This window comes from Peromyscus maniculatus, chromosome 14 (genome assembly GCF_049852395.1).
Source record: "Peromyscus maniculatus bairdii isolate BWxNUB_F1_BW_parent chromosome 14, HU_Pman_BW_mat_3.1, whole genome shotgun sequence".
Classification (NCBI taxonomy): domain Eukaryota; kingdom Metazoa; phylum Chordata; class Mammalia; order Rodentia; family Cricetidae; genus Peromyscus; species Peromyscus maniculatus.
In genome coordinates this window covers 84,822,644-84,850,616 of record NC_134865.1, presented here as the reverse complement: position 1 = coordinate 84,850,616, position 27,973 = coordinate 84,822,644, and the positions used below count along the sequence as shown (strand labels likewise).

The 27,973-nt window shown below is 58.8% G+C and overlaps 1 protein-coding gene and 1 non-coding gene across 12 annotated transcripts; one reads left to right on the top strand and one right to left on the bottom strand.

The window, feature by feature from the left end:
• Positions 1-76: 76 nt before the first annotated feature.
• Positions 77-26,116, bottom strand: Inf2 (inverted formin 2). 11 transcript variants are annotated; one of them, XM_076551520.1, is made up of 24 exons: positions 25,988-26,116; positions 14,627-15,026; positions 13,460-13,575; positions 13,229-13,388; positions 12,704-12,737; positions 11,543-11,684; positions 10,884-11,025; positions 9,883-10,713; positions 9,314-9,459; positions 9,156-9,217; positions 8,632-8,734; positions 8,379-8,464; positions 7,852-7,952; positions 7,041-7,111; positions 6,857-6,964; positions 6,444-6,514; positions 5,539-5,659; positions 5,021-5,185; positions 4,729-4,831; positions 4,397-4,558; positions 3,248-3,877; positions 3,072-3,156; positions 2,663-2,719; positions 595-733 (listed from the first exon to the last, which is right to left on the bottom strand). In XM_076551520.1, exons 2-23 carry the CDS (start codon positions 15,015-15,017, stop codon positions 2,707-2,709), a joined length of 3,843 nt encoding a protein of 1,280 aa, XP_076407635.1. In that variant the 5' UTR covers positions 15,018-15,026; positions 25,988-26,116; the 3' UTR covers positions 595-733; positions 2,663-2,706. The 11 variants fall into 11 exon arrangements, with proteins under 11 accessions (XP_042117181.1, XP_076407636.1, XP_076407633.1 ...); XM_076551515.1 differs by lacking the exon at positions 25,988-26,116 and adding an exon at positions 16,717-16,885 and having other exon boundaries at positions 3,248-3,874; XM_076551514.1 differs by lacking the exon at positions 25,988-26,116 and adding an exon at positions 16,717-16,882.
• Positions 12,005-12,080, top strand: Trnaa-agc (transfer RNA alanine (anticodon AGC)). The gene has a single exon. It is a non-coding gene; the product is annotated as a tRNA-Ala (tRNA).
• Positions 26,117-27,973: the final 1,857 nt, after the last annotated feature.

Sequence of the window (27,973 nt, the reverse complement as noted above, 5' to 3'; positions counted from 1 at the left end):
CCATGCAGTCCCGCCAGGGAGTCCCACAGGCGCCAGACCCTCTCCACTCATCCCCACAGTATCCAGACAACAGCCGTGGCAGACAAGGTTACTCTTTATTGTTAAGATCCCTGCTGGACTCCAGACTCAACAGAGCATACCTGGGAGTCGGGGCAGGGGCGCTGGGCAGGGGCAGCCAGTTCCTTGCTGGGCAGACACTGAGGGAGGTGGCAGCTGCTGTGGTCGCCATCCATTATTCGGCTTGTCTTGTTCCCTGGGGCCTACCATCTAGGTCCCACCCCAGCACTGCCAGCAAGTCTCCCTCACTGTCCCCAACTCAGCCACAGCAGAATGAAGATGCAGAAAACAGTACTTGGCTAAAAAATCAACTGAGCCACGGAGGCAGGCTGGGGATGCTGCAGCCCAGTACAGGGGTCTGCACCTATCTCCCGAGAGCCAGACGGGAGGCTCCCTCCCACCCCTGTGGTGCATGCGATAGGGGGTGGGTAGTGGTTTGCAAAGCAGACTGTGAGGTTCTAAGCGTGCAGGTGGTCCAGGGTGATGCCAGGCCAGGTCCTAACATCAATGGCCAAGGCTTCCAAGGATCCTGGCTGGGTAAGGCACGGAGTTTCGGTTTCTCGGGGGCCCAGTCCCAGCCTGGCCCCGAAGAGCCTCTCCAGGCAGCACATCCAGCACCTGCTGCTGTGCTGAGCCGTTGAGGGCACTCATTTAGCTTTGGGCCTGGACCTGAGGCCTGTGGGGGAAGGAAATGACATTGTCAGCAGTAGCCTTTCTCAGGAAGCTATAGGTGCCCACCACAGGGTCTCGCTGCCACTGCCGAGGCACATCCAGGTCCACTCTGACTCCAGGTTCTTCCCCGGGGCAGCAGCGTTCATCTGAGTGGATGGAACCAAGGTGATACCAGCAGGCAGCTCCTGCAGAGGCTGTCCTAGCCAGGCTTGGTACCTTAGCTTGATTCGTCTGCAGTGGGGTCCGTGGGGTCTACTTCTCACATCTCAGACCCATACCCACTATCTATCCTCACCAACCCGCACTGGGACTTGGTCCTTCCTGCTTTCTCTCTGGCTGGGTGCTGACCAGGGAGGGCCCTGGGCTGGCAGCTACATACTTGAACTGCCACCACCCTGCCCCTCCCTGTTAAGGAACCCTGCTCCCAACACTCTGTGCGGCCTAAAAAGCCTGCTTTTCCACCACTGGTGGGTGGGGTTCCAGGCACCCCCTGGAGGCTTGAGTTTGGGAATCTGCTCAAGACAGAGTGGAGAAATGAGTGGAGCTACAGCCGGCTGTCAAAACTTCACCCAGGGTGTTAGCAGGACATTCACAGGGACGGGGAAATGAACCAACAACCAAGGCAGGGGTGTAGCAAGTCTGGTACTCAGCATGGAGAGGCTGCTGATGCAGGGATACAGCAGCTGGTCTCCATCAAAAGGCATTACAGAATGGGGCAGTCCATATGCAGGATTAACAGCAGTGAAAAAATCGAGGGAAGAACACTGTGCAGGTATTTGCTCCGCCCATGGCCTTGGGCTACATGGTCTGAAAGAGGCAGTGCTTCTTGCCTTTGTACATGACCTCTTGAAAGGGAATAAATTCCTGTTACTCATTAAATAGACTCATGTGTATTAACCATAACCTGTAGGCTGAGCCCCAAGAGTATTGGAGTTCTGACCTCCCTGTGGGTCTTGCCTACAGTGAACTAACAGCCCTCATCCTTATACTTTGATCCTGAGACTTTACCTTGTGGCCAGCGGGTTCAAAGTGCCAGGCAGACCCAGGGTCCCTGAGCATGGCCAGAGGTGCTTGGTATTTGTCCATCCTGGACTCACAGCTCACGGATGGGGCCAGGCTTTTTTGTCGTAAGCTGGGCCTTCCTCTATCCATGAAGCCTGGCCATGGAGCCCAAGCTGGTCCAACAGCATCTCTAACCTCTTGGGCCATGTCCCTGGCCCTGGCTGCCTTGCCATGAATAGGGTCTAGAAGATCCATATGGCACATACGAGGAAGACTTGACATCTAAACTGATCCCTTTCTGCTCCTGCTACAGGGAGGGGAGGCCCATGCATCTTTGCCTCTGATAGCATCTGTACTACTTGAGACATCCATTTCCTCACAGTCTCTTTGGGCATGTGCTTGGCCTTAACCTGGACCATGGGAGAGCTGGAATAGTCTTGGGAGGATTGGCCCCATGCAGAGGGACGGTGTCTTCTGGGGACTTGAGGTTAGTAAAGCTGCAGAACTACCATGGCCATGGGTAGGACCAAGACACGGATAGGAACAACCTCAGTCTGTCCTGAAGGACCAAGAAACAGTCATCCCCAAAGATCCCACACTGTACCCACAAGTCTGGGCTCCCACTCCCTACAGGGAGCCCAGTTTGGCTTTATCTACCCTTCTTGGAAACCCATTTGGAGTCCAGCTCTGAGGTTGTGTCCGGCTGGGGAAGAAAGGACCCCGGGCAGGCAAGGCTGGACAGTTGGGCCTTCTCCAACAAGGCAGGAAGAGCAAAGATACCACCACCAAGAGCCAAGGTTGGGGCTTGCTGATTGATATACCCAGAGGGCTGGAGAGAAGCTGGGTTAGTGCCCAGGAGGGCCAGGCAGCAGGCTGAGGCCCCGGCACCCGCTGATATCATTAGTCAGCACAAGCCAGGCTGCGTACGTACCTCACTGGATCACACACAGCCTTTTTGTTTTATTATCATCAGAATCAGGGGCAAACTCTGCTTTCAAATAAAAGAAACACACTCATCAGCTTACCACAGGTGGGCAGCCCTGAACTCAGGGCGGTGGGATCTGAGGGGGCCAAGCTAGCCATGCCCACACTCTTGGTCAGGGGCAGAGACAAACCGCCAGACCAAAGCCCAGACTCTCTGGTCTCGGTGACAAAGGCAGAGACACCCGGGACCTTAGTGCCAGACCACCCCGCAGCAGCGAGAGCCCAGGGCCACCCTGCTCCACTCCCTGCAGAAGGGGTGTGAAGGCAGGAATTTGCAGGTGAGGGAGGGTGGTGCTGGCGGTGGCCCCCAAAGCCGCCGCCCTCTGTGTGAAGTGCTGTGTCCCCCACTGAATCACCCTCTCTCCTGGACGCTGGTCGAGCCTGTAGTACCCTCAGGGATAGGGGAGGGACCAGCTGGATGGCAGGGAGAGGTCCCAGGCCCTGTCGTGGGACAATCAGCTCTAACCACGCCCCAGACCCGTATGTCCCCCCCCCACACCCGCTTGCTCACCACAGCCCCCCTCCCAGTTACCTTCTTGGTTCCTTGAGGGGCGTTTCTTCCTTCGCTTGCCCGTCCCCTTTGAGACCCGGCCTCGGACCCTGGGGAGGGTGCCAGACCCCGAGGAATCTGTCACTGCATCCTCAGAAAAGGACCGGTCCAGGGACGTGTCAAGTGCGGATTCTGGGGCTGTGTCGTCCTCGTCCTCATCCTCTCCTGGGCCTGTGCAGGGGAGGTGGGTGCTGTGGCCGCGCTCAGCTGTATCCTCTGGTCCCTCTCTTGTGCTGTCAGCCTTGGCTTGGCGGGCACCCCACAAGGCTTCAGGATCCATAGCATCCTGGTGTGAGCTCTCGACTCCAGGAGGCTTATTGCTAGAGAACTCGAGGGGCTTCAGGGCCTGATCATCTCCCAGAGTCACTGGCCAGACCCCCTCAGAGGGCTGGGCATTCAGGGCATCTTCAGGGACCAGGAAGTCACTGGCATCCACATACCAGGAAGAACGCCTCTCCAGGGCTGGGGGACCACCTTCCTCCTGGGAGGGCTGGGGGCTGGGGGTTACAGCGTCCACAAGGTCCCAGCCCTGTGGCTCCCCAGCTGCTGTAGCATCCAAGCCTGGCTCTGAGGCAGGGTGGTTTGTGCCTTCTATAGGGCTGGTGGCAGCTGCTGTGGATGGAGGGATATGTCAGTGAAGGGCAAGGGCCAGGTTCTTAGGCATTCTGGTCCCGCCCTGAAGTGTTGCTGACCCTGAGCCTTCCCAAACTACTCCAAACTTCAAACCCTCCAGCATGGTTTCTTATGGGCCAAGGCAGGGCAGTGTCTTCGTTCTGGCCATACACAGGAGACTCCGAGATACCCAACGGGCCATAAAAACCATGCACTTCCAGAGTCCCAGTAGTGGAGTCCTTCCTAAGGTTTGCCTGTCTTAACACCTCAGGTGCCCTGAGCTCACTCCATCAGTGGACCACCAACTCCCACATCTCCTGGCCACTCAAAGGCTATAAAGACAAGGTCCAGGAGAGGCACAGCCCTCTCAGAAGGCCTTTTCAGAGTTGTGCCAACGGGGCCTTCACCCTTCACGTCCCCTTAGTGTCTCCAGGGCAGCGTGTGTAGAAGCTCAGGTCCCAGAAGGCCTTCTGGAGGCAAGCACAGGTAAGCGGTGAGGGTCACAGGCTTGGGTCTCACCAGGCTCTGTGGCCTTTGGAGGATCTGCTGGAGCCACTCTGCTGCCTGCCTCGGTGTCCCCTCGGCCCCGGGCTGTCTTCCGCAGCTGGAAGCCCTTCCTGATGTCGGCCAGCAGGGCATCGATGACACACACCTCCTCTTGTTTCCCAGGCCCCTTCCGGACTGTGGAGCCACAGACCTCAGAGAGCCGCTCCGAGACCCTAGGCCACCCCCGGGGAGCCCCAGGAGAGCTGGGGAAGCACTGCAAGGCTCGGGAGAGGAAGGAGAGCGCCCCACCTGGATCCCAAACCTCGTCACTGTTCCCACCTCCCCCCCCACCCCCCGAGACCCACCAGGCTTCCCGTCCTCGCCCCTCGGCCTCCGCGCCTCCTCCTCTGCCAACTGCTGCTTTCTCTTCTCTGCCTTCGCCATCTGCTCCTTCCGGTCCCTGTTCTCCTGCTCAGACAGACAGGGGCCTTGTCACCCAACCCAGTAACCCACAGTGGGTGTACCAAGGGCCAGGGAGGGTGGGGCTCACAGCTGTACCTATCCACAGCTGGGAACAGAGGAGCAAATTCTGCCTGGCTTGGCTGGGAACCCACTCTAGTCTCAGCCATCACCTAACTCCTCCTGGGCCCACCGCACCTTCAGGGCACGGGTGAAGAGGTCTCGGAAGGTCTTCATGGTGCTGAACGTGTCCTCTAGAGACAGCTGCTGGGGGTCTTCGCACAGGTAGTCAGCCAGCTCCAGCTTCTTCTGCTCAATGTCCTCAAACACCTTGTCCAGTGCGCGAGAGGCCTCAATGCTGGTCTGGGGACATAAGTCTCAGTCACTACCCAGTGAGCCAGGGGAGCATGCAAGTAAAGCCTTGGGCACAGGACGCTTGGGCAGAGGTCTCCATGTAGAGCAGGGCCTGCAGCATGCTGGATGTCCCTGGGAGCCTTAGCCTAGGGCCATGGAGTCCGTACCTTACAGGAAACACTAGAACAGAACCAGAGAAGCTGCTCTGCTGACTCAGGCTCTCTTGCCCCCTCGGCCTGCGCTCACAGCAAAGCTGCTCACCCACCTACTCGCTCTACTGGACACCCAGGGTCTGTGTTCCTCCCTGGACTGTACTGGGAAGCCTCCTCTGCCAGCCACCGGACTGCCACTGCCCAGCTTACCTGGAGGCGCTCAGCATACTGCTGTTGTACCTCAGGGACTGAGGTGGACACCTTCCGCTCCGTTTCCAGAAGCTTCTTCAGGTTGGCACTGGCCTCTGAGCGGATGATCTCCACGTTGATTCTGAAAGGCACCCAGGGGCAAGATGGGCGAGATACATCAGGCATCAGCTGGCAACCAGTCACAGTGGGCCCCTGACTGCACAGTCCCCGAGACTAGGTCAGCCCTCTTCACACACCCCACTGCGGACTCTGGGCCCATCACAGTTTTCACACGGCAGGTCCCAGAAGCCAGCCAATCCCGAGGGCTCTGTAGTACGGTGGGTTAGGTGCCTGTTCTGTGACACTCAAACCAGCCAGTCCTGCTAGGACACTGGCCCCTCATGGTAGAGCAGGGCCTGTGCCATGTTGGGCACACCTGGGAACCTCAGCCCAGCTGTTGGACCCACTGCCATTCTTGCCTGACTGGCCCTAAGGCCCAGCAGCTGCTGGACCAAAAGCTCCCAGGGCAGTGGATCACGGGAGCACAGACTCTGGAGCTGGTGTCCAGTTAGCCTCTCTGCTGGGTTGCTGAGGCTCCAGGAGGACGACGCCACTTCCCTGAGCCTCAGTTTCCTCATCTGTATCGTGAGGTGGCGTGACCTAGCTTACGCTGTTGTCAAGGTTCACCTTGTAGAGAGGCTGTGCCCGACTCTGACCTCATCCCTTCTAGACTTCACACGTTCTGACCTAAGTCCCACAGTTTGAGCGGACACGGTCCTGTCCCAAAGTGAGTCAGTGTTCTTTGGGGTAGGGGGACCTGAGGCCCAGGGCTGTGAGTCAGCTGTGGCCAGGCCCTGCTGCCAGCAGGCTGGGATCGGAGGTTGGGGCCTGAGCTGCTGAGGCATTAGGCGGGCAGGAGCGCTCACCCTGCAGCTTGAGAGGGTGGTTCCAGGTCCCGCGGCAGCTGGAGGAGGTCTGGGTGGCTCTTCTCCACTTCCTGTAACACAATGTGCCCAGTAAGATCCCATGGACCCCACTGAACCTGTGGATATCACCCTGCACAATCCTGGGTGGAACCTCCACCAGCCCTCTGACCCTCCTGGGGCCTCTAACATCCTGCCACGGGCCTGTGATCGTCTAACATTTTAGTTCTCCAGAGATGGATGGATGTCCCGGAGAGAGAAGAGGCCCCGTCCCAATGTATATGGGGTGGTGGTAGGTAAGGCCTGCTGGGGATGGGCAGTACTGTGGCTCAGTCTCTGGAACAATGAGTCAAAAGCCAGAGTAAGGGGTGGCATGAGGAGGGGGCGCCCCACCCGACAGGTTCCCCAGAGGTCACCTCAAGCACATGGTGTAGCAGCGTCACGCGACTCTGTTGGGACTTGGTCTCTGTGAGCTTCAGCAATGTGCTAATCTTGAAACCGTCCGCGTCTCCTGTGTGGCTCCCCTGCGAGGGACAGAGGGTGAGTCCCCTGACTCCCAGGGCGTGGTGGGAGGGGAGCTACAGGATGGCTCCGACTTACATAGTTGAGGAAGTTCCCGATCTTGAGGATCAGCTGGCAGAAGACAGGCAGCCGCTGGCTGGTGAGCAGGCCTATGACGGATGGGCAGGGCTGAAGGAAGGCCAAAGCCTCCAGGGTCCCCAGAGGGTGCTGGCGTCCTTTGCTTCCTGACCCCAGGCCCATCACAGCACCAGAAAGGACACAAGGCAGGGGCTATGGGGGACCAGGAACTCCTTCATCATCAACAGGTGGAGGGGCTCTCGAGACAACTTTCTGCAACGTCTATGTTTGCTGAACCCTCAACCCCAGAAGGTATACGGCCATCACGTGTTCTTTGGGAGAGGACTCTGGAATGCTAGAGGCGCCCCTTCCAATCAGTGGCCACCCTAGTTCTCAGGTCCTTGTCCCTTGGGTTGCAGGGACCCCTGGCTCAGTGGCTGAGATGGGACCAGGCATGTTATCATGCCAAAGTGAGCTGTCCTTGGGCCACTGGAGCCCATCTGTGTCCCTGATCTGGTGGCCAAGCAGGTCTCCAGCATTCTTCATTCACAGAAGGGGCACATACACTTATGCACATACATCCACCCTTGTGTTTCTGTCTGCACGTGAGCGGCTGAACGCGAATATCATCTGCATGTATGCTACACCCGTGGGTCTGGCCCATGTACCCTCACTCCTGCGTGTCATGGGGAAGCCGCAGAGGTGACCGTGGGTCTGTCTCGGTGGAGAAAGCCTGCCACTTCACCAGCTCTCAGTGGCCGGGCTACAGCAGGGGCTGACACGTGGCAGGCCTGTCCCTCCCAGCCCCGTAGGCTTCTGGGTCCCCACTCACTCTCGCAGGCGGTGAGCACCAGCTGGGCCTTGGGCCGCACCATGTCCAGGACGATGGCCGTGCCCTCACACAGCATCATGCACTCCACCCGCAGCTGGTAGCTGGTGCAGCAGAGCAGGGGTTAGTGCCTGGAGGCTCCACCATGCTTGCCACTGGGAACATGCTCTGCTTTTGGTGGGTGGGCTGAGGGTGGGGTCCCCACGGCCTGGCCTGGGAACGTGCACATTTCCAGGCCTGTCCCCAGGACAGACGGAAGGCCTGGGTAACTGGGGGGCAGCCTAGGGGGCCTGGAGCATCTCAGAAGACTCTGGCCTCAGAACGTAAGAGGCCGCCTCTGCTTTCTGAGAGGGGACGAGGTACATGGTGACACTCAGATGCAGACCAGATGACCCATTCTCGGGGCCCTAGGGACTGTGTACAGCTGCCTTCCTGACCCCTTCTTCCTCACCCAGGCTTGGCTCCTGCCCTATTCACTCCAGCTCTCCCTCCCCACAGGCTACGCAGGATCCCAGGGCTGCTGCGCTCACCAGGGAATGTCCAGGAGGAGAACGTAGAACTGGTCAGCGCTGGCCAGTTTGGCCCGCTCCTCAGTGAAGGCCCGCAGGTTCTCAATCTGCATGGATGCCACATGTAGGGACCAGTTGTCTGCCTGCCCAACACCTGCATACTTCCGGCCCCTCAGGAAGCTCCATGGTGGCTCCCAGCCTCCCAGTGGCTCCAGTGAGGTGGGCCAGGACCTTGCTATCCCTGCTTCTTTGGTTGATTTGGGCCCCAGCTCACCTCATGCTTTTCTGGAAGGAGCTTTAGGAGCTGTTTGAGAATCTCTACATCAAACTTGGTTGTGTCTCCAGCCCGGATCATGGTGGTGACTTCCTCATTGGAGCTGGAGAGGGTGAGGACCGAGGCCGAGAAGTGTGAATTTCCCGCTTCCCCTTGTCCCCTGCCCCCCTTAGAGATGGGGGCGGCTGATGGGCATCCGCGGAGCTCTTGGAGGGGGGTCTTAGGTAAGGGTTTAGAAACTGGGAGGCAGGGCCTAGTCTTCCCTTGACTCGGCCACAGCTTTCCTATGGTCTAGGAGTCTACCTCAGTGATTTTCTGGGCCTCACTTTTACCCCAGTTTATAGAATCTTAGATGAGACAGTCTGTGGCAGCCATCCAGTCTCCTGCCCTGGGGATGGAGCATGCACGGACCTGATCAGCCTGCAGAGGGCACTCCTGGGCAGGCCTGGGAGGCTCAGGGCAGAGCTGGGCGTTTGGCTGGGGCCGCGGCCAGGTTTGGCAGCAACATCATGTCCCTCACTCACCATCTAAATTGCTTCAGGAAGATGTTGAGGTTCAGGCTCTTTTTGGAGTCCAGAAAAGTGACCTAGAAGACGCACCTTTAGCTGGCATCTGGAGGGTGGGCAGAGCAGGTCATTCCAACCCACGGAGGCCATGGGTCAGGCTCCGTCACTGTTCTTACCTCTTTGGGTTCCTTCCTGATGGGGGCAGCAGAGGGCTCCTTGGGCTTCGCCGTGGGGAAGGAGAACAGCTGCTCGATGCTGGAGAAGTCAGGCTCCACCACCTCTGTGCAGGGGCTGCTCAGTGTTGCCCACATGGAGTTACGCTCTACAGGGGAGGGACAGGCAAGGTACCCCGCTGAAACGCATCCTTAATGTGGGCCTGTGGGTGCCAAGGCCTCTGAGGACTGAACAGGAGCCTGGAGCCCAGCTGTCGTCAAGCTATGTGCATGCATGTGGGTACAGGCCATGCTGGTAGCTGACCTGGTCTCTCTCTGGCTGGCCTTCCCTGAGCACCTAGGGCACACACAGAGAGCCTTACGGAGGAAGGCGGGGCAGGGCAGCGGGCACCTGTGACCCACAGGGCTCTGAGGTAGCTTTAAGTTCCATGCAAGGCATAACTGAGCCCTGACAGGCGCCTGGCTGTCCCCACCGAGCAAAGGTGGCCACATGAATGGTGGGTACTCACAGGGGGAAGGGCCAGCATGCACCTACCCCCTCAGAGGCCGGCTTCGTTCCAACAAGGGCTCACCTCGTGCCACATTGGACGGCAGCTTCTGCCAGTTCAGCTTCTTCATACGCAATGTGGGTGGATTCACCCTTCGGTGACTGGGGACCCAGGCTGAGCCCAGGCCGTGGTCCACCTGCGCCACAATGACCTCCTCCACAGCACCCACCACGGAGGGGGCAGAGGAACCAGGCAGGGGAGGAGGTGGGGGAGGGACCCCGCCGACTGTTCCAGGCAGCGGGGGAGGGGGAGGGGGAGGGGGGAGAGGTGGGCACCCCATGCCAGGGAGTGGGGGTGGGGGTGGGGGCAGGGTCCTCCAGGCGTCAGACAGAGGTGGAGGTGGAGGAGGTGCTGGGGGAGATGTGGTCTTTGAGCCTGGCAGGGGGGGTGGGGGTGGGGGTGGGGGTAGGGGAGTAGATATGGTCCCTGAGGCTGGCAAGGGGGGTGGCAAGGGTGGGGGTGGAGGGGGTGCTGGGGGTGCTGGGAGAAGAGATATGATGGCCCCTGGGCCTGGCAGGGGGGGTGGGGGTGGGGGTGGGGGTAGCACAGGGGTGGAGCTGGAGAGCGGTGGGGTAGGTAGAGGTGAGGCTGCCTGTTGTTCAGGGGCTGCTGGCTGAGGAGCTACGCCATCAGGGGAGGTCTGGATGCTGCCCACACGTTGGCAGGCAGAAGCCACTACTGGCGGCTGGCCTTCCACTTTAGCTCTGGGAGTAGCAGTGTCTTGGGAGGAGCTGTCCTGAGTCTGGCCTAGGTTGGCCTGGACACTCTTGTGGGCCTTGTCCAGGGGGCTTGGTCGGGGCCGCCCTTTGATGGACAGCAGTCGCTCAACTACCTCCTCCAGGGTGCAAGCCTGGGCTGCAGGAAGGAAATGTGCAGGGTCAAGGGAGAGAGAGGGCCAGAGAGGGAAACGAGGCGAAGGGGGGCCACCCCCCACCCCGGCATGGCCCCCCCCGCATGGCCAAAGACCTCAGGGTCTTCCCACCAGGCTGTGTGCCCCTGCATGCCACGCCCTCCCAGCTTCTCACCATCGCTGGCCAGGAGCACAGCCCGGTTCACCAGGTTCTCCAGGGCCTCCCAGAGCAGCTGGCCGGAGCGGCCAGCAGGATCCAGGTGCATGAGGCCCTGCAGTACCGACAGCAGCTGGGCTGATGCTGGGGAACAGCTCACCTGCGTTAACCAAAACAGACAGGGAGATGGCTATCCCCTCCCGGGGGCAGGCTGACACCCACCAGCCCATGTGCCGGGGGCATCCTGTCCTATGGCCCCTTCACCTCACTAAAGCCCTGGTGATGGGTGACTCGGAGAGCTCTTTGTGTGACTGGTGGTAACATGTCACCCCACATGCTGTGAGACGGTAAATGGCACCCCTAGTTTCTACCTATCACCGTCATCCCCAGATGAGAGCTGTCGCATTCAGTGACTGGGGCTGGGGGGCACATAAACTCAGTCTCCTGACCCCTCACCTGGCACTGAAGCTCTCTGAAGTCCCCAGGAATGACTACCTAGCTGAGGCACAGGAAGGCACGGCCAGCTTGGACAGCTTGGACCTCTGGAGGCTTGTCCTGCATCCCACCATTACCAGGACAACACAGCCTCGGCCTCACGACCCCAGCTCTGTGCCCGGCCATGGCGGGGGTGGGGCTGACTGAAGCAGAGGCCCTGGCCCTAGACAGCCAAGCCCCACCTTGTGGAACAGGGAGGCGAAGACTTCCTGGTGGCTGTTCATGTTGATGCCGTCGCAAATCCGCTGCAACTCCTCCTCATCCTCCGCTTTGGCCTCTTCGAAGGCTTCCAGCTGGATCAGCAGATCAGCATCCTCTAGATCTCTGGGGGACGAGGACAACCAGCTGAGCTGCTGCCCCACGGGACCCTTCCCACCGATGCAGGCTGCATGCAGCTACCTCTAGTCAGCCCGCCTGAGCACACCGGGCAGGGTGCCTAGCCAGGCCCGGTGTGCCGCAGCCAGCCTGGGGCACGGCAGCAAGAAGGGCAGTTTGAGTGGTAACTAATGGGTCTCAGTCTCCCACCCTGCCAGGCTGCCCAGGGGCCACCTGGGTATGTCCAGGGATGGGGCAGGGAAGAGTCTCATGACAGGTACAGGTGAGGGTTGGCCCTCATGTAGAGGCTTAAAGAAAACACAGGCGGGGTTGGGGATTTTAGCTCAGTGGTAGAGCGCTTGCCTAGCAAGCACAAGGCCCTGGGTTCGGTCCTCAGCTCCAACAAAAACAAAAACAAAAAACAAACAAAAAAAGAAAACACAGGCAAGATGACACTTGAGACAGGCCACCATGAAACATGCAAGGGGATGGGCTTAGCCTGAGTCAGATGTCAAGAGTGTATGCTGCCATCACCTCAGCCCGGCCAATAACTGACCCCCCTCACTACCCACCTGGGGACAGGCCCCAGAGCTTTGCCCTGGGCTAGTTACACACAGCAGAGTCTGTAAGGTTGCTCATGCTGACTTCCTGGAGGTAAAGAGCCCCCAGTGGGCTCTGTCTTGACTGTAGTCAGGACTAGGGCTCCCAACTAGACGGGCTGCCTTTGGAGACGCCAGGGTCAACAAACTCCGGGCTGTGGTACACCTGAGCTTCAGGGCAAGGCGAGCAACCGTCAGCAGAAGTAAGTCCTACCCACAGCTACGGCCAGCTGTGCATCTGAATCCTGAGCTAACCTGCAATCTGGCCCTGGGCAGTGCCTGAGTCCTAGAAGAAACCTCTTAGCCCCTCTGAGTCCTGGAAGAAACCTCTTAGCCCCTCTGGAGACACTGCTTGGGCCAGGCGGCTGGAACCCCAAGGGAGGGTTGGGGAGGGGGCAGCCGGCACAACCAGCCACAGCACGGACTCACCGTAGTCGGGTCAGAATATCCAGCAGCTGGAGCCCTGGGATGGATGGATGGATGGATGGATGGGGTTAGAGAAGTCTGGAAACTGCCTTTGGCCTCTCCCTGCCTCCAGCTCCTTGTCACATGCCTCCTGACTCTCCGTTATCTCCCCTCTCCCTCCTTTAGACCATCAGGGAGTCTTAAAGTTCCAGAGGGGACAAAGTCTAGATACAAGCTGGTGCCTGTTCAGTGGCCACCGCCCGAAGGAGCAGAGCTGGAGTTGGAAGCAGGGCCCCCGTCTGCCCCTCCCACCCAGCCAGCTTCAAAACAGAACCCCCGGTCCCGCTGCCCTATCTGCCATAGGAGGAGGTGGCAGGAGGGTCGCAGACCCTGGGGCAGTGCCTTACTCTGGAGTCCTAGGGGATGTGGGGAAGGGGCAGGAGTTGTTGCAGTCCCATCCCCTCTAAGGGAGTGTGGCACAGGCTGGGCTGGCCCAGAAGGCACTCTGGAGGTCTTCTAGACGCCTGGCCAGCAGGTGAGGGCGCTTACCAATGAACTCGCTCCGCAGCTGGGCACGCGTGCGGAGATCCTCGGGACCCAGAATGATGGCGTTGATCACGCTGAGGAGGGTAACCACGTAGGGCACGTTGTCACTGTCCGAGAGCTCGTTCATGATGACGCTGAAGCGGTACTGCTGGCTGCACACCGTCTGGAGGTTGGGCAGGATCAGGGTTTGCCCCAGCAGATGCTGCGCTCCTGGCCCAGGCCCCCACTACTCACCTTGTAATGGTCCAGGGCATCTAGGGTCAGTGCATGGCCCTCAGGTGAATAGATGCACAGGGCAGCCAGCAGCTCAAACACCTGCTTCTTGACCATCACATTGGATGTATCCAGGGCTGTGGAGGGGCAGGAACGTCTCAGCAGGTCCCCATCAGTCTCTAACACACCTGTGATCTGAATCCAGGGCTGGAGCCTTGGACGCCAACCCCAGCTAAATTCCCAGGCCCCAGGCTTTGCCGTACCCATCTTTTCCAGTACCCTGACATTGCCTCTTGGGCCACAGACAGGCCCTTTCGGGGAAGGGCTTGAAGGCAAGGGTGCGTTTCTGGAGTCCACAGAGCCTGGCCCAGGCCGGCCCAGTCTAGCCCAGTCCAGCCCTTGCAGCTGGCTCCAGGTTCTATGTTTTCCAAACTGGACAGCAATTGCCATCCTGACAGCTCTCGTCATCCGTGAGCCCTGCCTTCACTACCCAGGGCGAAGGAAGTCCTCGGGTGCTTTCTCATCCGGCTGTGCTGAGAACAGCCACAAAGGACTTGATGGAGGGGTACAATCGGGTCCAGGCTGGGGAGACAGACTACAGTCGGCGTGGGTCCTGGGTTAGATACATGTGGCAACCTCTGGTTTCCTTGCTCACACAGACACCGTCTCACTAGTTACTGCTCGGCAGAAGGCCTTAAGCCCCAGCGGGACCTAGCTGCTTCCACTGAGGGACAGAGACTACTACTGCCTACTTTGGTTTTCTTGCCATAGACAAGGCACTGTAATAAGCCAGAAGATAAAGCCGGTCTTGAGGTATACAAAGGCAGAATCAGGAGGCGAGGCCAGGGGCAGCCAACTGAGAGAGAGGGGTGGGGACCAGAGAAGGTGCTGAAAGGCAGAGGGTGATATCCTTAGCAGGTGTGGGCCAGGCCTGCAGGGCTGTGGCTGCGCTATTACCAGGCTTGGAGTCAAGCAGTGTATGTGGGGACCCGTTCTGTGTACCAGGACCTCAAGGCCAGAGGGTGGAGCCAGCATAAGGCTGGTGGTCACAGAACTAGAGGCAGCTGGGGGAAGGCCTCAGGTGGCCTGAATGGGGAGAGCTGTCTCCACCTTGGTCACCTGAGGGCTGAGCGTTCCCTGAGGAGCCCCCAGCCACCCCCACCCCACACACAATGGCCGACTGCGTACCCTGGGAGAGCTGGCGCACGTAACCCTGGTTGCTGAGGATGTACTCGATGCCCTGCTGTGAGTTCATGACTGCACGCACACAGCTGATGCAGGTGAGCTGCAGCAGGGCGTCCGCAATGCGGGCCACACCGCGCCCTGACAGCCGTGCCAGAGCCTCCAGCAGCAGGTCCAGGCCGCTCTGCTCCAGGAACTGCACCATCCAGCCGCCATCACTGCTCTCCAGGCGCTTGCGCAGGCCCGAGTAGTTGACCACGGAGGGCATCTGTAGCAGCCGGATGCACAGCTCAGGCTCCGCGCTCTCCAGGTTGGCCTCCGTGGGGTCAGATTCCGGAGACCCCAGCTTCTCCTTCAGCGCCGCCCACTTGCGCTGCGCGCCTTCCTTCACAGACATCTTGCTGAACTGCAGGAACAGAGGAGGACAGGGAGGGCCATCAGCCTGACCAGAGGACAGAAATGACCCACAGATGAAGAGCTCAGAGGCCAGCTTGGCGATAAGTGACAAGTGGAGGCACTGTTGGCTGCCTCAGTTTCTCTTTTAGGTTTCTGGCTTGTAGCCCAGTGGTGGAAAGTTGGGACAGGTACTTTGTTCCTGACCCTGATAAAGGCTTTTCTTGCTCCGTCTGGATTGCATAACAGACAGGAAAGTCCTAGCTTATGCACAAAGACCCCAAGACTCAGCGAGAGGTACCTCCATTTAGAGACCTGTGCCTGGGTATGGAGACATGAACTTGTGCTGTCCTGACAAGCCCTGGTTCAACGGGGAGAGCCTGGGGGAGGCAGCAGGCAGCCATGCTAGCTGGAATGCTATGGCATCACGGTGATGGTGCAATAAAAACAGCATCTCTGAGGCTCCCTTATCTGGCTCCAGGCGCTTCCCCGCTGCCCACAGCCGGGGTGGGGGTGGGGGGCATGGTGGGGGTGGGAGGAGGGGCGAGTCACAGGAGCAGGCTGAGGACACAGCGTGATATGATGCCCAGGGCTTAATGGAGTGGGTGGCAGCTTCCCCTGGTCTCGGCTTGTCTGTGGGTGGGTGCACCCAGAGAGAAAGTAAGTCCCCGGACACAGAGAGCTTCACCTGGTTCATTAGCAACAGGCCTAACTCCAACATAGGAAGTGCCCCCCAAGTAGGGTGCGGGGAGCAAGTCTGGCCTAAAACATTCTCCAAGCCATGCCTTTCCTCAAAGAGTAACTACAGACAGACAAACTGCACTCTTGCTGTCCCCTCCATCCACGAAATTCTCCTGGGCCATCTCCTAGGCCCCGCTGGCCCTCACAGCCCCTGGGGACAGCTTCAAAGGTCAGGGGCATCCCAGGCTCTCCTGCAACCATGTATGGCTGGGATCTTATATTTAGCATCCGCGAAAGGCATCATGGAGCCGTGGGAGGAAAATACTGAGGGAGAGGGTTTGGTGGGACAAACTCCCACAGTCGTACCATCCCAAGGGCCCAGTCCTGCACTCTCCACTAGACTCAGGACAGGCATTTTACCTGCTGAACAGGTGAAGGGAGGCTGGTACTGTGCTCACATTCACACCCTGCGAGTGTTCCTGGAACCCACTGAACGCTGGGAGGCTAGTGCACTCTGTATCAGGTTTTACTCAGCCCTCTCAGGGAAGGGGAGACCTCAGGCTGAAGAGGTACCCAGACGACCATCGTCTGAATGGAGTGAGAGCTCAGGTCCTTTGCCAGTGTGGTTCTGGGTCCCAGGTGTCTGCTGTCCTCATTTGAGGCCCTGCGGCCTTGGGTGGGTGCCACGGATGGAGAGCATGCCTGCCCAGCATGCCTGACCGAGCCCCTGCCTGGCTCCCCATTCTCCACCCGTTCAAATGCTGGTGGCCAGGAGGTCCCTTTTACAAGCAGCCCCGTGAGTAGCAGGGATTGGCCTGGAGACCTACTGGTGGGTTTCAGTGCCTGCGTCTCTGCCTGAAACTGGGCTGGGTTGTTCCTCTTGCCTGTAGGTAAGGGGAACGTCCAGGGAGATCAGTCTGGTCCTGTGCTGCACCTCACTGGGTGGGGAACTCAGGGTCCTACCCTTGATCTCTGCTGCCACCAAGTCCTAGGCCCTTTCAGCCACCCAGCAATCTACTCACCCAGATGCGCAAGACCTTCCGGCCGCCTCTGCCTACCCATTCAGGGCCCTGCCTCCAACTTCTCATTCCCGCTGCCAGCTGCCGGCCTGGACCTGGTCTCTTGGGCAGCGTTACACTCTTGAAGTACGTCTTGGTAGTAGGTGTGGGAGCTTTACCAGAGAACGGAGCTGGTGAAGGGAGGCTGGTACTGTGCTCACAGTCTCTGCATACTCCCCAGCTTCTGTGCTGCCCAAAGAGGTGCCTAGAACTGGCCTCCCCGCCCCCATCCCTGCCTCCATTGGCCAGAGGCCCTGTCCCCTTGGCACAGGCTGAGTGGCCGGAGTATGAACTCACCCAGACCTGGCCCCTGGCATCCAGAGTTCTCTGGCCAGGAGCCCCAGTTTCATGTTGAACCCACCCAATCTTTCTGGGACAACAGGATCAGCAGAGTCACTGTGCCCCAGGCCTGAGGCCCCTAGACACAAAGGTCAGGGTACCTGCATGCCTCACAACTGCCCCTCTGGCACTGCCCAGTCCTCTAGCCCTGTGTGTACCCTGTCCAAGGACTGTGGACTCACTCCCTGATGGGCTCCTCCCTGCATCTGTCGGGGGTGGGCCCTGGAGAATCATGCTCGCTTTCCTGGGCAACTTGTATCCGGGTAACGAGGCTATGCCCCCAAAGCACTAGTGATGACTGTGTCCGCCTGGGAGAGCCAGTCTGGCTGGAAACCAGGGTGCCGAAGTGAGGACACTCTTCTTCCTCGGTGGCATCTGCCAGGCTTCCTGCTTCTCTGTAGGATGACACCGATGCCTAGCACCGTGGCAGCACCTGGGAAACCCCACGTTCCATCAGCTTTGGCTCACAGGAAGGTCAACAGCTGGGACCTGATTAGTGACTGACAGCCTTCCTCACCTGTGTCCATGGTGCCAACTCAGGACCAACCAGAGAAAGGCAAATCTAAGGGTGTCCCATTCCTGGCTGGCCTCCATGAAGCATCCTGGCCCGACCCCCCGACCCCCCGCCCGGAACTACAAAGCTCTCCCTCTCCTGCCTGCTTTTGAACCTCTAACAAGCAGAGCTGGGGTCCACCCCTTCGCTACTGCAGTCTCTGAACACAGCTTCTGCATCCATGGGGGACCTGGGGGACAATACCCAGGAAGGTACTGGTGCCAAACAAGGCTGGGGCGGAACCTCTCGGAGTCTGTTGCCTGTGTGTCGGAGTCTGTTGCCTGTGTGTCGCAGGGAAACTCACTCGCGCCCTCTCTGCTCTCACTGCAGAGTGGGTTGGCGGCAGTGGGGACCCGCACGGAACCAGAGCCAGGGGTCAGCGTGCACTGGTGGAATACCCGCAGCTGCTTTTGCTTTGTGACAGGGCCTCATGTCCTCTTGGCTGGCCCCAAACTTATTATGCAGCTGAGATTGCCCCTCAAACTCCTGACCTTTTACCCGTGCCTCTGAGTGCTGGGAGTATGGGCGTGTGCCACCACAGCTGGCATGAAGCTGCTTTCATGGCATCTGCGGATGACCGGCCCTCCCACTTCCAGCTCTGAGCCAGACCTGGTAGAGACTCAGAGGGGCTGGATACCCTGGCTTTGCCCACGGTGTGGGGGATGGCCCAGTTTCCCCAGTCAGCATCCCAGGGTGGAAGGGCTAGCTTTGCAGCCCTGGCTTTGGCAGATGGGGACCAGGACACGGAGACTGTCCTATCTGCCTCCACGGTTCACTCAGCACTCATGGGACTGCAGTGGGCGGGGCCTTTGCAACATAAAATCCCTAGATCCAGGGGCTCAGGGCAGCTTGTCTTTTACTCATGTATTTGTATTTGTTATTGTTTTGTACTGTTTTTCTTTTTCCTTCATTTTCTTTTAAAAACAGGGTATCACTATGTAGCCCACGATAGCCTGTGACTGGCTATACTGGCATTAAACTTACAGGATTAAAGGTGCACATGCCAGCTTACACAAGGTTCTTTTTTAAATTTTATTTCATGTGCATTGGTGTTTTGCCTGCATCTATATTTCACACATATATCTGTGTGAAAATGCTGGATCCCCTGGAACTGGAGTTACGGACAGTGGTGAGCTGCCATGTGGGTGCTGGGAATTGAACCCGGGTCCTCTGGAAGAGCAGCCGGTGCTCTTAACTGTGGCCATCTTTCCAGCCCACATACATGGTTTTTAAGGGTTACGTTTTCCACAGGCACAGGCCAGGCCTTCCACTTACAGACTGCTCATGAAGGTGGGGTCTCCCTCAGGGTCTATGGTGACCAGCCCAGATCTGAGCACTGACAGGACTCAGAAAGGAGAGGATCGGGGCCTGCAGGCCTCAGGGCACTGCCTGGGAGGGTGACTCTCAGTAATAGTTGGCTGCCTCCTCCACAAGCTCTAGGCCAGGCTGGCATGGAGCTGCCCGCACCTCCATCCCACATGCCTGGGCAGCTACTCTGACTCATGGAACTCCAGAGGCTTCCGCCCCTGCCTAGTAATCAGATGTGAGCTGAGTGGGCGTGGAGGACCAACTCCACTTACCCAGCATGCCATGCAAACAGAGAAACCAAGGCACAGACAGCTGCAGGAAGCCCTGCATGGGTCCCCTGGCACCCAAAAGGGTGGTGGTGGTGTCCCAACCCATTAGGGAATCTGAGTGAGCCACAGGACCCCACATCTCAACTTCCTCATTGCTACATCCAGGAAACACAGACTATATATAGTTCCAGGAGCCAGAAGGTCCCGCAGCCAGTTACACTGGGCCTTTTAGACCTGTCAGCCGGTTCAGGTATCCCTTGAGGAGCGGCAGGCCAGGCTTTGCACCTAAGCCCTGGGGAGATGGGTGCTGCTGCCCTCTGCACCCAACCCCTGCAAGGGACTGCTAGCACTGGGGAGCTGTGGCAGAGGTAAGTGGCTAGGGCAGGCGCAGGCCAGGCAGGGGACCCCGGGAGGGGCTGCTGCCTAGGGGCAGAGAGGCAGCTCTGAGGGGGATCCTTGCCAGCACCAGAATAAGGCCTGGGGTGTCTCTGGGCTCAGAGCCAGTGGAGGGCTGGGGGAAACACAAAGAAGCGAGCTTGTCTTCCACGGGTGGGAGGGAGAGAGAAACGGCAGAAGCGGGATTCCGGAACTGGGTGGCAGGGGCTGCCACACTGTATTTTTAGCTCTTTCAGGAGCCCAGATTTTCCACTGCTTGACAACCCTTGGTTTTTACAGAAGTGCACACATTCGCGGCAGCTTCCTGGGGGCTCAAGGACAGCCCCTGTCCTACCCTAGTCTATTACCTTCTCTCCCATCCAGTCTCAGTCCCCAGCAGCAGGTAGGTCATCTTCCTACCAGACTGTGAGCCCCTCAGGGGCCTCAGCTAGCCTAAGGCTCAACCCCGGTAAGGCAGCCTCCATGTACAGTAGGCCTCAAGGGAGCAGAAGACTTCATCCACCGTCCCTACATCCACAGACACGGAACGAGTAAGGCCCGGTGAAGTGGCTGTCCAAGCAGCACAATAGCCCACTTCCACTTGTCACCGTGGCTCAGAATGGGTTCCCTATGGTGTGCAAGGAGAATGAGGACCCCACTGGACCACCTTAGTATACGGCCCAGGAAACAGGGTCCCAAGGAGGAGGTGTGCATGGAGGAGCTCTCGTCACTGTCGGGGAAAGAACAGACAGGGCTGTGGGCCTTCAACTCGAGTTAACACTTGGACTGTCACCAAGATACCTGCCTGAATGGCCTCAGAAACAGTAAACAGGAAATGCCTGCTAGGGCTAGGGGACTCCCCTCTGCCCTTGCTCCCTGAGAGAGGTGTGCACAGAGCAGCTGGTGCTGGGGTCCTGTGGGCAGGCTGGGGTGGTCTCAGGGTGTCCTCCTCCTCTACAGGAGGTTCACTCAGGCAAGGTGGAGACAGGAAGGGTGGAGGCACCCACGCCAGGAAGTTGTTTTCACTTCCACCCGCTCTGGGATGATGTGGGGGCTCCAGCTGCCCAGGCTTGCAATGTCACCGGAGAGGCCCCTGTCTCCGCCTGTCTCCCCAGCTGCATGGAGTACAAGGACAGCCTGGCCCCTCGGACATTCTTGAAGTTCTGGGGGCTGAAGAGAGGCATAGGGGACCGAGGAATCTAGCGGCCCTCCGTGAGGGCACTTTCTGAGCACAGGGGCCTGGGCAGCTCCTCCTGTGGCCAAGCCGCTTCAGTGGAAGGGAGAGGTGTGAGGTATGCAGAGCTGAGGTTCTGGGTTTGCCAGGCTCCACGGGAAGGCAGGGCTGGTGTGCTACCGACCCCAGCTCCTAACCTCAGCTTCCTTCCAACAGCAGGGTTGCATGCAGGGGTTTGTGGCCACGGGACCTCAGCCTCACCCTAGAATCCATCTGCTTTGGTTCTCTCTCTCCAAAATCAGATATACTTGGAAATTCCTCCTCTAACAGGCTCCGTGTGCTCTCTGATCCCGCAGATGTTTTTGGCAGGGCCTCTCCCAACCTGGGTAGGACAGGCTTTCCTCAGGATGCACGTGGCAAGTGTTGTGCGCTGGTCTGCCCTCAGAGAGTTGGGCCTCAGCCCTGCCCATGCCCAGGATGGGAAAGCTGTCCTGTCCACCCACAGGCCAGATCACAGTCTCCACCCTCCGCCAGTGTCCAGCTCCAAGCTTCCCTTCCAGGGGCAAGGAGAACAAAGACGTACTGAGGACGGGGAGGGACTGCCCTGTGTCCTCCAGTACAGCCAGGGGCGGCAGCCAGGGCTCACGGAGAAGACAAGGCTGTGCCCAAGTGAGGAGGGCTTCACCTCCGACCTGCTGGTTCCTTGGACAACCCAACGGACTTCCCATTCCTGTCTTCATAGGATGACAAGGGCGTCCCTGCCAGTCCCACGGTTACTTGGTTGTCAGAAAAGGATGCCACTTTAACTGTAACTAACTGCACAGGGTCAGCTCTGCCCTGACAGTCTGACTCCATCTACTTAGCTTTAGTGCTCCAGTCTCCCAGGCCCCTGCTCAGCATTCCTCAGCCACCTGGCCCCAGGGAGCCTGTCAGGCCCAACCGGGCGAGCAAGATCCTCCGCCTGGGTGCATGTTTTGCTCACAGTATTGGCTGGAAATGAGGACACCAGCGCTCCTGCAAGAGCCAGCCCACTCTGGACTTGGGCTTTCTCATTTGTGCAGTGGCCAGGATGGTCACCAGGGAGCTCTGGGCACTCAGCATGGATTGGCTGACCCAGCACTGTCCATATGACAACCGTCAGGCCTGCAAGCACCACATCTCTGCTGCTCACCCTTCACTCTTCCCAGAGGTGACCTCCCATCTCCGATCCCTCTTAGAGAGACAGCCCATCTCCCTGCAGCCAGCTGCAGGATTCTGCAACGTGCCGGGGTCCAGCCCCTCCTCTTGTCTACACCTCCACAACCCAGGCCCTCTGTGCAGGTGCCCCCTGAGAGAGTAAGTCTTGTTCTCGGGCCACTCGAGTCTGTACATGAAGTGGGGCAGAGAGAGGCGTGGGACAGGCAGCACCCTCCTCCCAGCCTGGGCCAGGCGGGAACAGATGCCTACCTCCCTGCTGTGGGCACAGGGAGCAGTAGAGCTGTGTCTGGAGCAGGAATGAGGACGCAGGGATGATGAGGGACTGACTTTGCACGTGGAGACCACAGCTCAGGTCTTCAGGGGGCCTGGACCAACAGGCAGGGAGACTGAGTCACAGACATGCCAGTTTGCTCTACCAAGTTTGGAGGGGTCCAGATGGCTTTTAGGCCACATCCAACCACCAGCAAGGGCCAACATCCTGCTCAGTGCTGGTGGGGCCTACGTGAGATGGTCCTGGCTTGGGGTCCTAGGCTAGCCTCTGCCTACCACGGTCAGGGATGCTAAGCTGGGATGTGAGTCCCTCCTGACCCACCGGGCCCCGGCTGGCCTAGTGCTTGGCTTTGATGCTGGCTCCATTCCTTCATGTGAGTTTTCCATTGCTTCCCCACCTCACTAAGAGCCTCACACCCAGACCCCAGTCAGCCTGAACTCTGTCAGTACAGGCCACACACGCTGGTGAGGCTGTGAGCAGGTCTGTGTGCTGAGAGCAGACGAGCCGAGGGCTCGGAACACAGTAGCCGTGTGGATCTGGGATGCTCTGACCAAGTCCGGCTCTGGAAACACGTGGCATGCTGTGACAGCGTGGGCAGGGTCTGCTGCCCTGGTACTCGGACTCTGCCAAGGCCTCTGCAGGGGACCATCCTGCTCTCCTCAAGCCCATTTGCCCTTCCAGGAGGCCACAGGCCACAGCAGTGAGCCAGAGGCAGGAGACTGGCCGGGGCTACCTGGCCTCCTCTCTGGACTCTTCCATTCCCTCTGTGCTATGTCTGCTTCCTACAGAAAGGAAAGCCACGATGGAGGTGAGGCCGGAAAGCAGCCTTGGCCATCCTGTCCGCAAACAGTGGCGAAGGGTGCTGGGCTGCAGTACACACCCTCTGTTCTGACTGGTCTTTAGTCAACCTGACACAAGCTGGATCTGGGAAGAGGATCCTCAACGGAGAAAATGCCTCCGTCAGCATGCCCGTGGACAAGTCTATAGGGCATTTTTCTTGATAGATTGATGTGGGAAGGCCCAGCTCACAGAGGGTGACGCCATCCCTGGGCAGGTGGTCCTGGATACCCTAAGAAAGCAGGATGGGCAAGCCACAAGAAGCAAGCCAATAAGCAGCGCTCCTCCATGGCTTCTGCTTCAGTTCCTGCCCTGACTTCCTTCAGTGATGGCACCTGAGAGCTGTAAGATGAAATAAACCCTTCCCTGCTCAGGTTGTTTCTTTGGTCATGGTGTTTTATCACAGCAACAGGAACCCGAACTATGACACACACACCCCTCAGCCATACCCTACTGCACCTACCAGTGCCCCATGAGCCCAGGCCCCAGGGGTCTGGGGCAGCAGGTCCATTATAGTCACTGGGGGAGAGGGAGGCTAGAGGAAGGCTTGCTTCACCCTATTTAGAGACTCAGCAGGAGCTACCTGACCAGGACAAGACCTTCTGATTCTCTGAGCTGTAGTGCCCAGTCCTGAGACGCTCGCTGTCTGGGGTGAGCACTTGCTCACTTAGGTCAGGCTACCAGGGTGAAGGCCACATACTAGGGCCCCATCCTCACAGCTCCATAATAAGGGACAGAGAGGTTGAGAGGGCTTTGTGTGTCATATCACTGGGTACCACCTCCTGGGGGGTGATGTGGGTACAAGGAATCGATGCCTACCGCACAGGCATTCTAAGGGCCTCTTGTCAGAATAGACAGTAGCTCACATCCTCTCCAGACGGAGTGAGAGCCAGATGGGTCCCGTCAGCCCTCGGCTCATCTGCCTTCAGCACACAGACCTGCTCACAGACTGTGAGAAGTAAGGGGAGCAGGGCTTGGGGCCAGTGCTTGAGGGAGCATGAAGGTGGCCCCAGCAGAGACCCTGCCCGGCCCCTGCCCTGTTCCTTATGGAGAGGGGCATAAGGGGATAGAGGTGCAGCTGGCACGTTCCCCTACCCAGTTCCTGTGCAGCTGGAGGTGACATGTGCTGGGGCTGGGCAGGTGGGTAGCTCTGAACAGATCCTACTTTGGCTCGAGGCCCGGGCTGTCTGAACTTTCTCAACAAGACCTTCTTCACGTAGGTCAGGCTACCAGGGTGAGGCTACGTAACAGGGCCCCATTTTCACATCTCCAGTGATGGGGAGTCCACCCTCCCTGTCCACACCAGATGTTCCTCTTATGGCCCCTGGGGCAGCCCCAGGGAGACCGACTCTGAAGCTCACTCTAGAAAGAGACAGGAAGTCCACTCACTGGCCGAGGAACTGTGCACTTATTAGACACTTGCTGTGTGCAAGACAGAAGTAGGGGCGTCAGGTAGTGACCGTCAGACCACAGGAGCTAACATACCACCACCCTCACAGAGCCCCGAGAACGCCATCAACCCGGCCCAGCCTGGGCCAGCAGCTGCCTGCCTGCACCCACCATGTAGCAATTCCCCTGCCTCCCCCAGCAGCTTTCAGGAGCCTGAAAACTTTCCCCTCGGTAACAAGTGCACTTTGATAGAAGGTGAACAAGTCTATTTAAGGTGGGTGCTTTCAGGTCCCCGCACAGGGAGATGTGTGCAATTAGCTGCGACAGCCATCAGCACCCCCACAAAGTGAGGGGCCTCACCTGAAGGTTAGCTCTTTGCTGTGCAGGAACAGAACCCTTGCTGGCAGCTGTGCCCGGGTAGGGTGGTGGAGGGCAGCCCTTCCTGGCAGTGTTGGGGCTGGAGGTCTCTACCTCAGGGCAGGGGTAGGAGGGCAGAACTGGGCAGGGCCAACTCCCACCTGGTCCTAGGAGGACCCTGCTAGGTCAACTTGAACAGCTGCCCCTGAGCCAATGGTGGGGACAGGGAGAAGTCTCAGTCCCCGGCCTTGGAACAAACACCCACTTTTGCTACAGATGTCTGCTCCCCAACTGCCCCCTGCCCTGGGTGACACTCTGAAGAGATCTAGATGTTTGCTCATGTCTGAGCCACTGTCCTCAGCCTTCCAGTATAGGTGAAGACACTGAGGCCCAGAGAAAGCAAATGCCACAGGAGGCCTCCTCGTGAGAAGGGACCTCCTAACTCTAGCTTCAGCGTGGGTGCGCGGGCTTTGGAGTGGGTGCGCTGACCTGGAGCCCAGGCAGGATCAGGGCCATTTTTGCCACTGACTCCTCGTGTGCCCAACCTGGCGCTACGTGACACGGGGCCCTGGGTGGTTAGAGGCCTGGACAGACAGGCCTATCGACCACTCTCCACCCCATGGTCCTCTGGGGAGTCCACCAAGGCATCGCTGGGGGTCACTCAGCTTTCCCGCTAAGATCACCTTCATTCCCAGCATCCTTGCCCAGGATGGGGTTGACAGGTGTTGCTTCAAGAAACAGAGCTGTGTCACTCCCTCAGGTCGGCCAGGGGGACGCAATGGCCTGCATTATCCCACGGGCGCGGGCATCTTTAGAAGCGAGCCAAAAAGGCGGGGCAGCAAGCCCACACTGTGCTACCCGGGAGGCGGACCTCGAGTTGAAGTTTATTTTCACAACTGTGGCTGATTCATGGTCAGGATGTGGTAGCCGCAAGGTGGGGGAACTCCTTCAGTCAGACCCTGGGCAAACACCCTGCAGGCAGTGAGCGGCGTCGCCCCGAACAGCCCGTAGTCTAAGGCCGAGAGCGCGGACCGGATTCTTGGCTACCTTGGTGCACACGGCGGCAGCTCCTTGCCCTCTCCTCAATCCCAACCGTTTCCCTCACCGCCCCCAGACTCAGTTTCTCTATGGGTTCCAGACTAGCCCGAAGCAAGCCTCAGACTTACCGGGTGGAGGCGCAGGGAGAGGTGATGCAGAGGGTCCTCTGTCCTGGCGCCGGAGCGTCTGGTGCTGCGGGCGGCGGCCCCGCGGCTGCTTTCCGCACGGTCTAACCGCGCTCGCGGGCCAGGCGGGGCGGGCGGGAGGAAGGGGAGGTGCGGCCCCGCCCGGCGGCGGCCACGTGGGGGGCGGCGCTGCCCGGGGCGGGGCGGGGTGGGGTCTCCAAGGAGGCCCTGCCCAGCCGGGTTTGGCTTTTCTGCAGGGGCGGAGAGACGGGAAGGAGTGGGACATTCCAGCGCGGGGCTGGGGTCCCGCTGAGAGTGACCCCTTTGCCTCTGATCTCACTGTCAGTTCCCTCCCGGACTCCCTAGCACGTTCCTGGTCGGCCCCCTCCCTATGCCACCCCTGGTCCCACTCTGCCTCCAACACGCGAGCCCTGCTCTAGGCTGCTGATCTTGAGTCCTCTGATGGCCCAGCCCTCATCCTTCAGGGGAGAATTTCCAGTTTCCAACTCTGACCCGAGGATCTGAAGTGCTCTCCCTGGCCAGAGTCTGGGCTACACCCCTGCGGAGCTTCAATTTCTCCAGTTTGAAATAGTACCTCTAAGAGGTTTATGAACATGAATAAAGGTTCTCCACTCACTTGTTTGTGTCTTAAATCCCCCAAACTGGGTGGAGGGCGTGTGGCCGATGGGCAGCATGAAGCACCTTGGGTCTCTGTTTAGCCTTGTAGCCACTTCTATCCTGGACATAATCTCATGCCTGGGGGGCTCAGTGTGCTCCCCAGCCACCTGGGATTAAGCCCACCCGTGGTTGCCTGTAAATGTCTCTTGATTGGCCCCATCATCTCAATCCCTGGAAACGCTGGCTGGGCCCCAGGGCAGGAGTAGCCTTTGATAGCCAGCCAGTACTGGGATGGCCTCTGAGTGCAGGGTGTGCACTGGAGAGCCGGCCAAGGCAGGCGCTGACTGGCTGTTGGGACACTGTCCAGCCTGGGATCTAAGTTGTGGCCATTCCTGTCCCGGGACTCAGCTGTTCTTAGAAGCACAGTCCTCGTAAGCTTCTACCTAAGACGCCAGTCAGCCAGCCCCACTAACCCTCAGCACAGAGACCTTCCTGCCTGGTCCGAACTGCAGTTCTGGTTCCCCAGTATCACCTAGGTCTGGCACCTTTGGGATAGGGGTCATCAAGGTTAACTTGCCTCTGTCCTGGGCTGCCTTTGGTCAGTGGGTGTGTTTATTTATCTGGAAGGAGGAATGTGACTTCAGCCTGGAGGACTGCTGGCTTCAGCCTGAGCACCATCTACCTGAGCCATGCTGCGAGGCCGCGTGAGGGGGCCGTGCCAGCTTCCCAGGATCTTCTGCAGTAGCCCCGACAGAGGTGGAGAGGCATCCCACCCCTGGGCGGTGCCAGCTTCCCAGGATCTTCTGCAGTAGCCCCGACAGAGGTGGAGAGGCATCCCACCCCTGCTCCTCCTCCTTGTTGGCCTCTGCTGGAGGCTTTCTTCCCTGAGTGGGCTTGGCTGGACCCGAGGACCAGGTTACCCACTAGGCACCATGGGCACTGCTGGGGGCCCATTGGAGCTGTACCTCAAGGTCAGGCCAGGCCACAAGAGGCCAGAGCAGGATGAAGAGGGCAAAGTAGGTAGTGGGTAGCTGGGGTGAGGGGTCGGACGGAGAGCTGGTATCTTGTAGCTCTGGATGCCGGAGGATTGGGGCTTTCCTTTGGACCTTAGCTTGGGCTCTCTGGCCAGAGCAGAGAAGAAATCTCAGCTTCAGGAACACCACCTGCGTTGATGACTGATATTCTCAGCCCCTTCCCATTTTCTCCTTTCTTTCTTTCTTTCTTTCTTTCTTTCTTTCTTTCTTTCTTTCTTTCTTTCTTTCTTTCTTTCTCTCTCTCTCTCTCTCTCTCTCTCTCTCTCTCTCTCTCTCTTTCTTTTTTTTTTTGAGTTGTACCATGTAGCCTAGAAATCTTGATTTCCTGTCTCAGCTC

Bases quoted from the DNA above. Each gene is read 5' to 3' on its own strand.
- Inf2 (XM_076551514.1), bottom strand. From the start codon at position 16,782: ATGAGAAGTTGGAGGCAGGGCCCTGAATGGGTAGGCAGAGGCGGCCGG. The intron at 9,218-9,313 runs GTAAGAACAGTG...TGCGTCTTCTAG, and splicing joins TCAGGAAGGAACCCAAAGAG to GTCACTTTTCTGGACTCCAA. The intron at 7,112-7,851 runs GTGAGTGGGGAC...CATCCGTCATAG, and splicing joins GGTGCTCACCGCCTGCGAGA to GCCTGCTCACCAGCCAGCGG.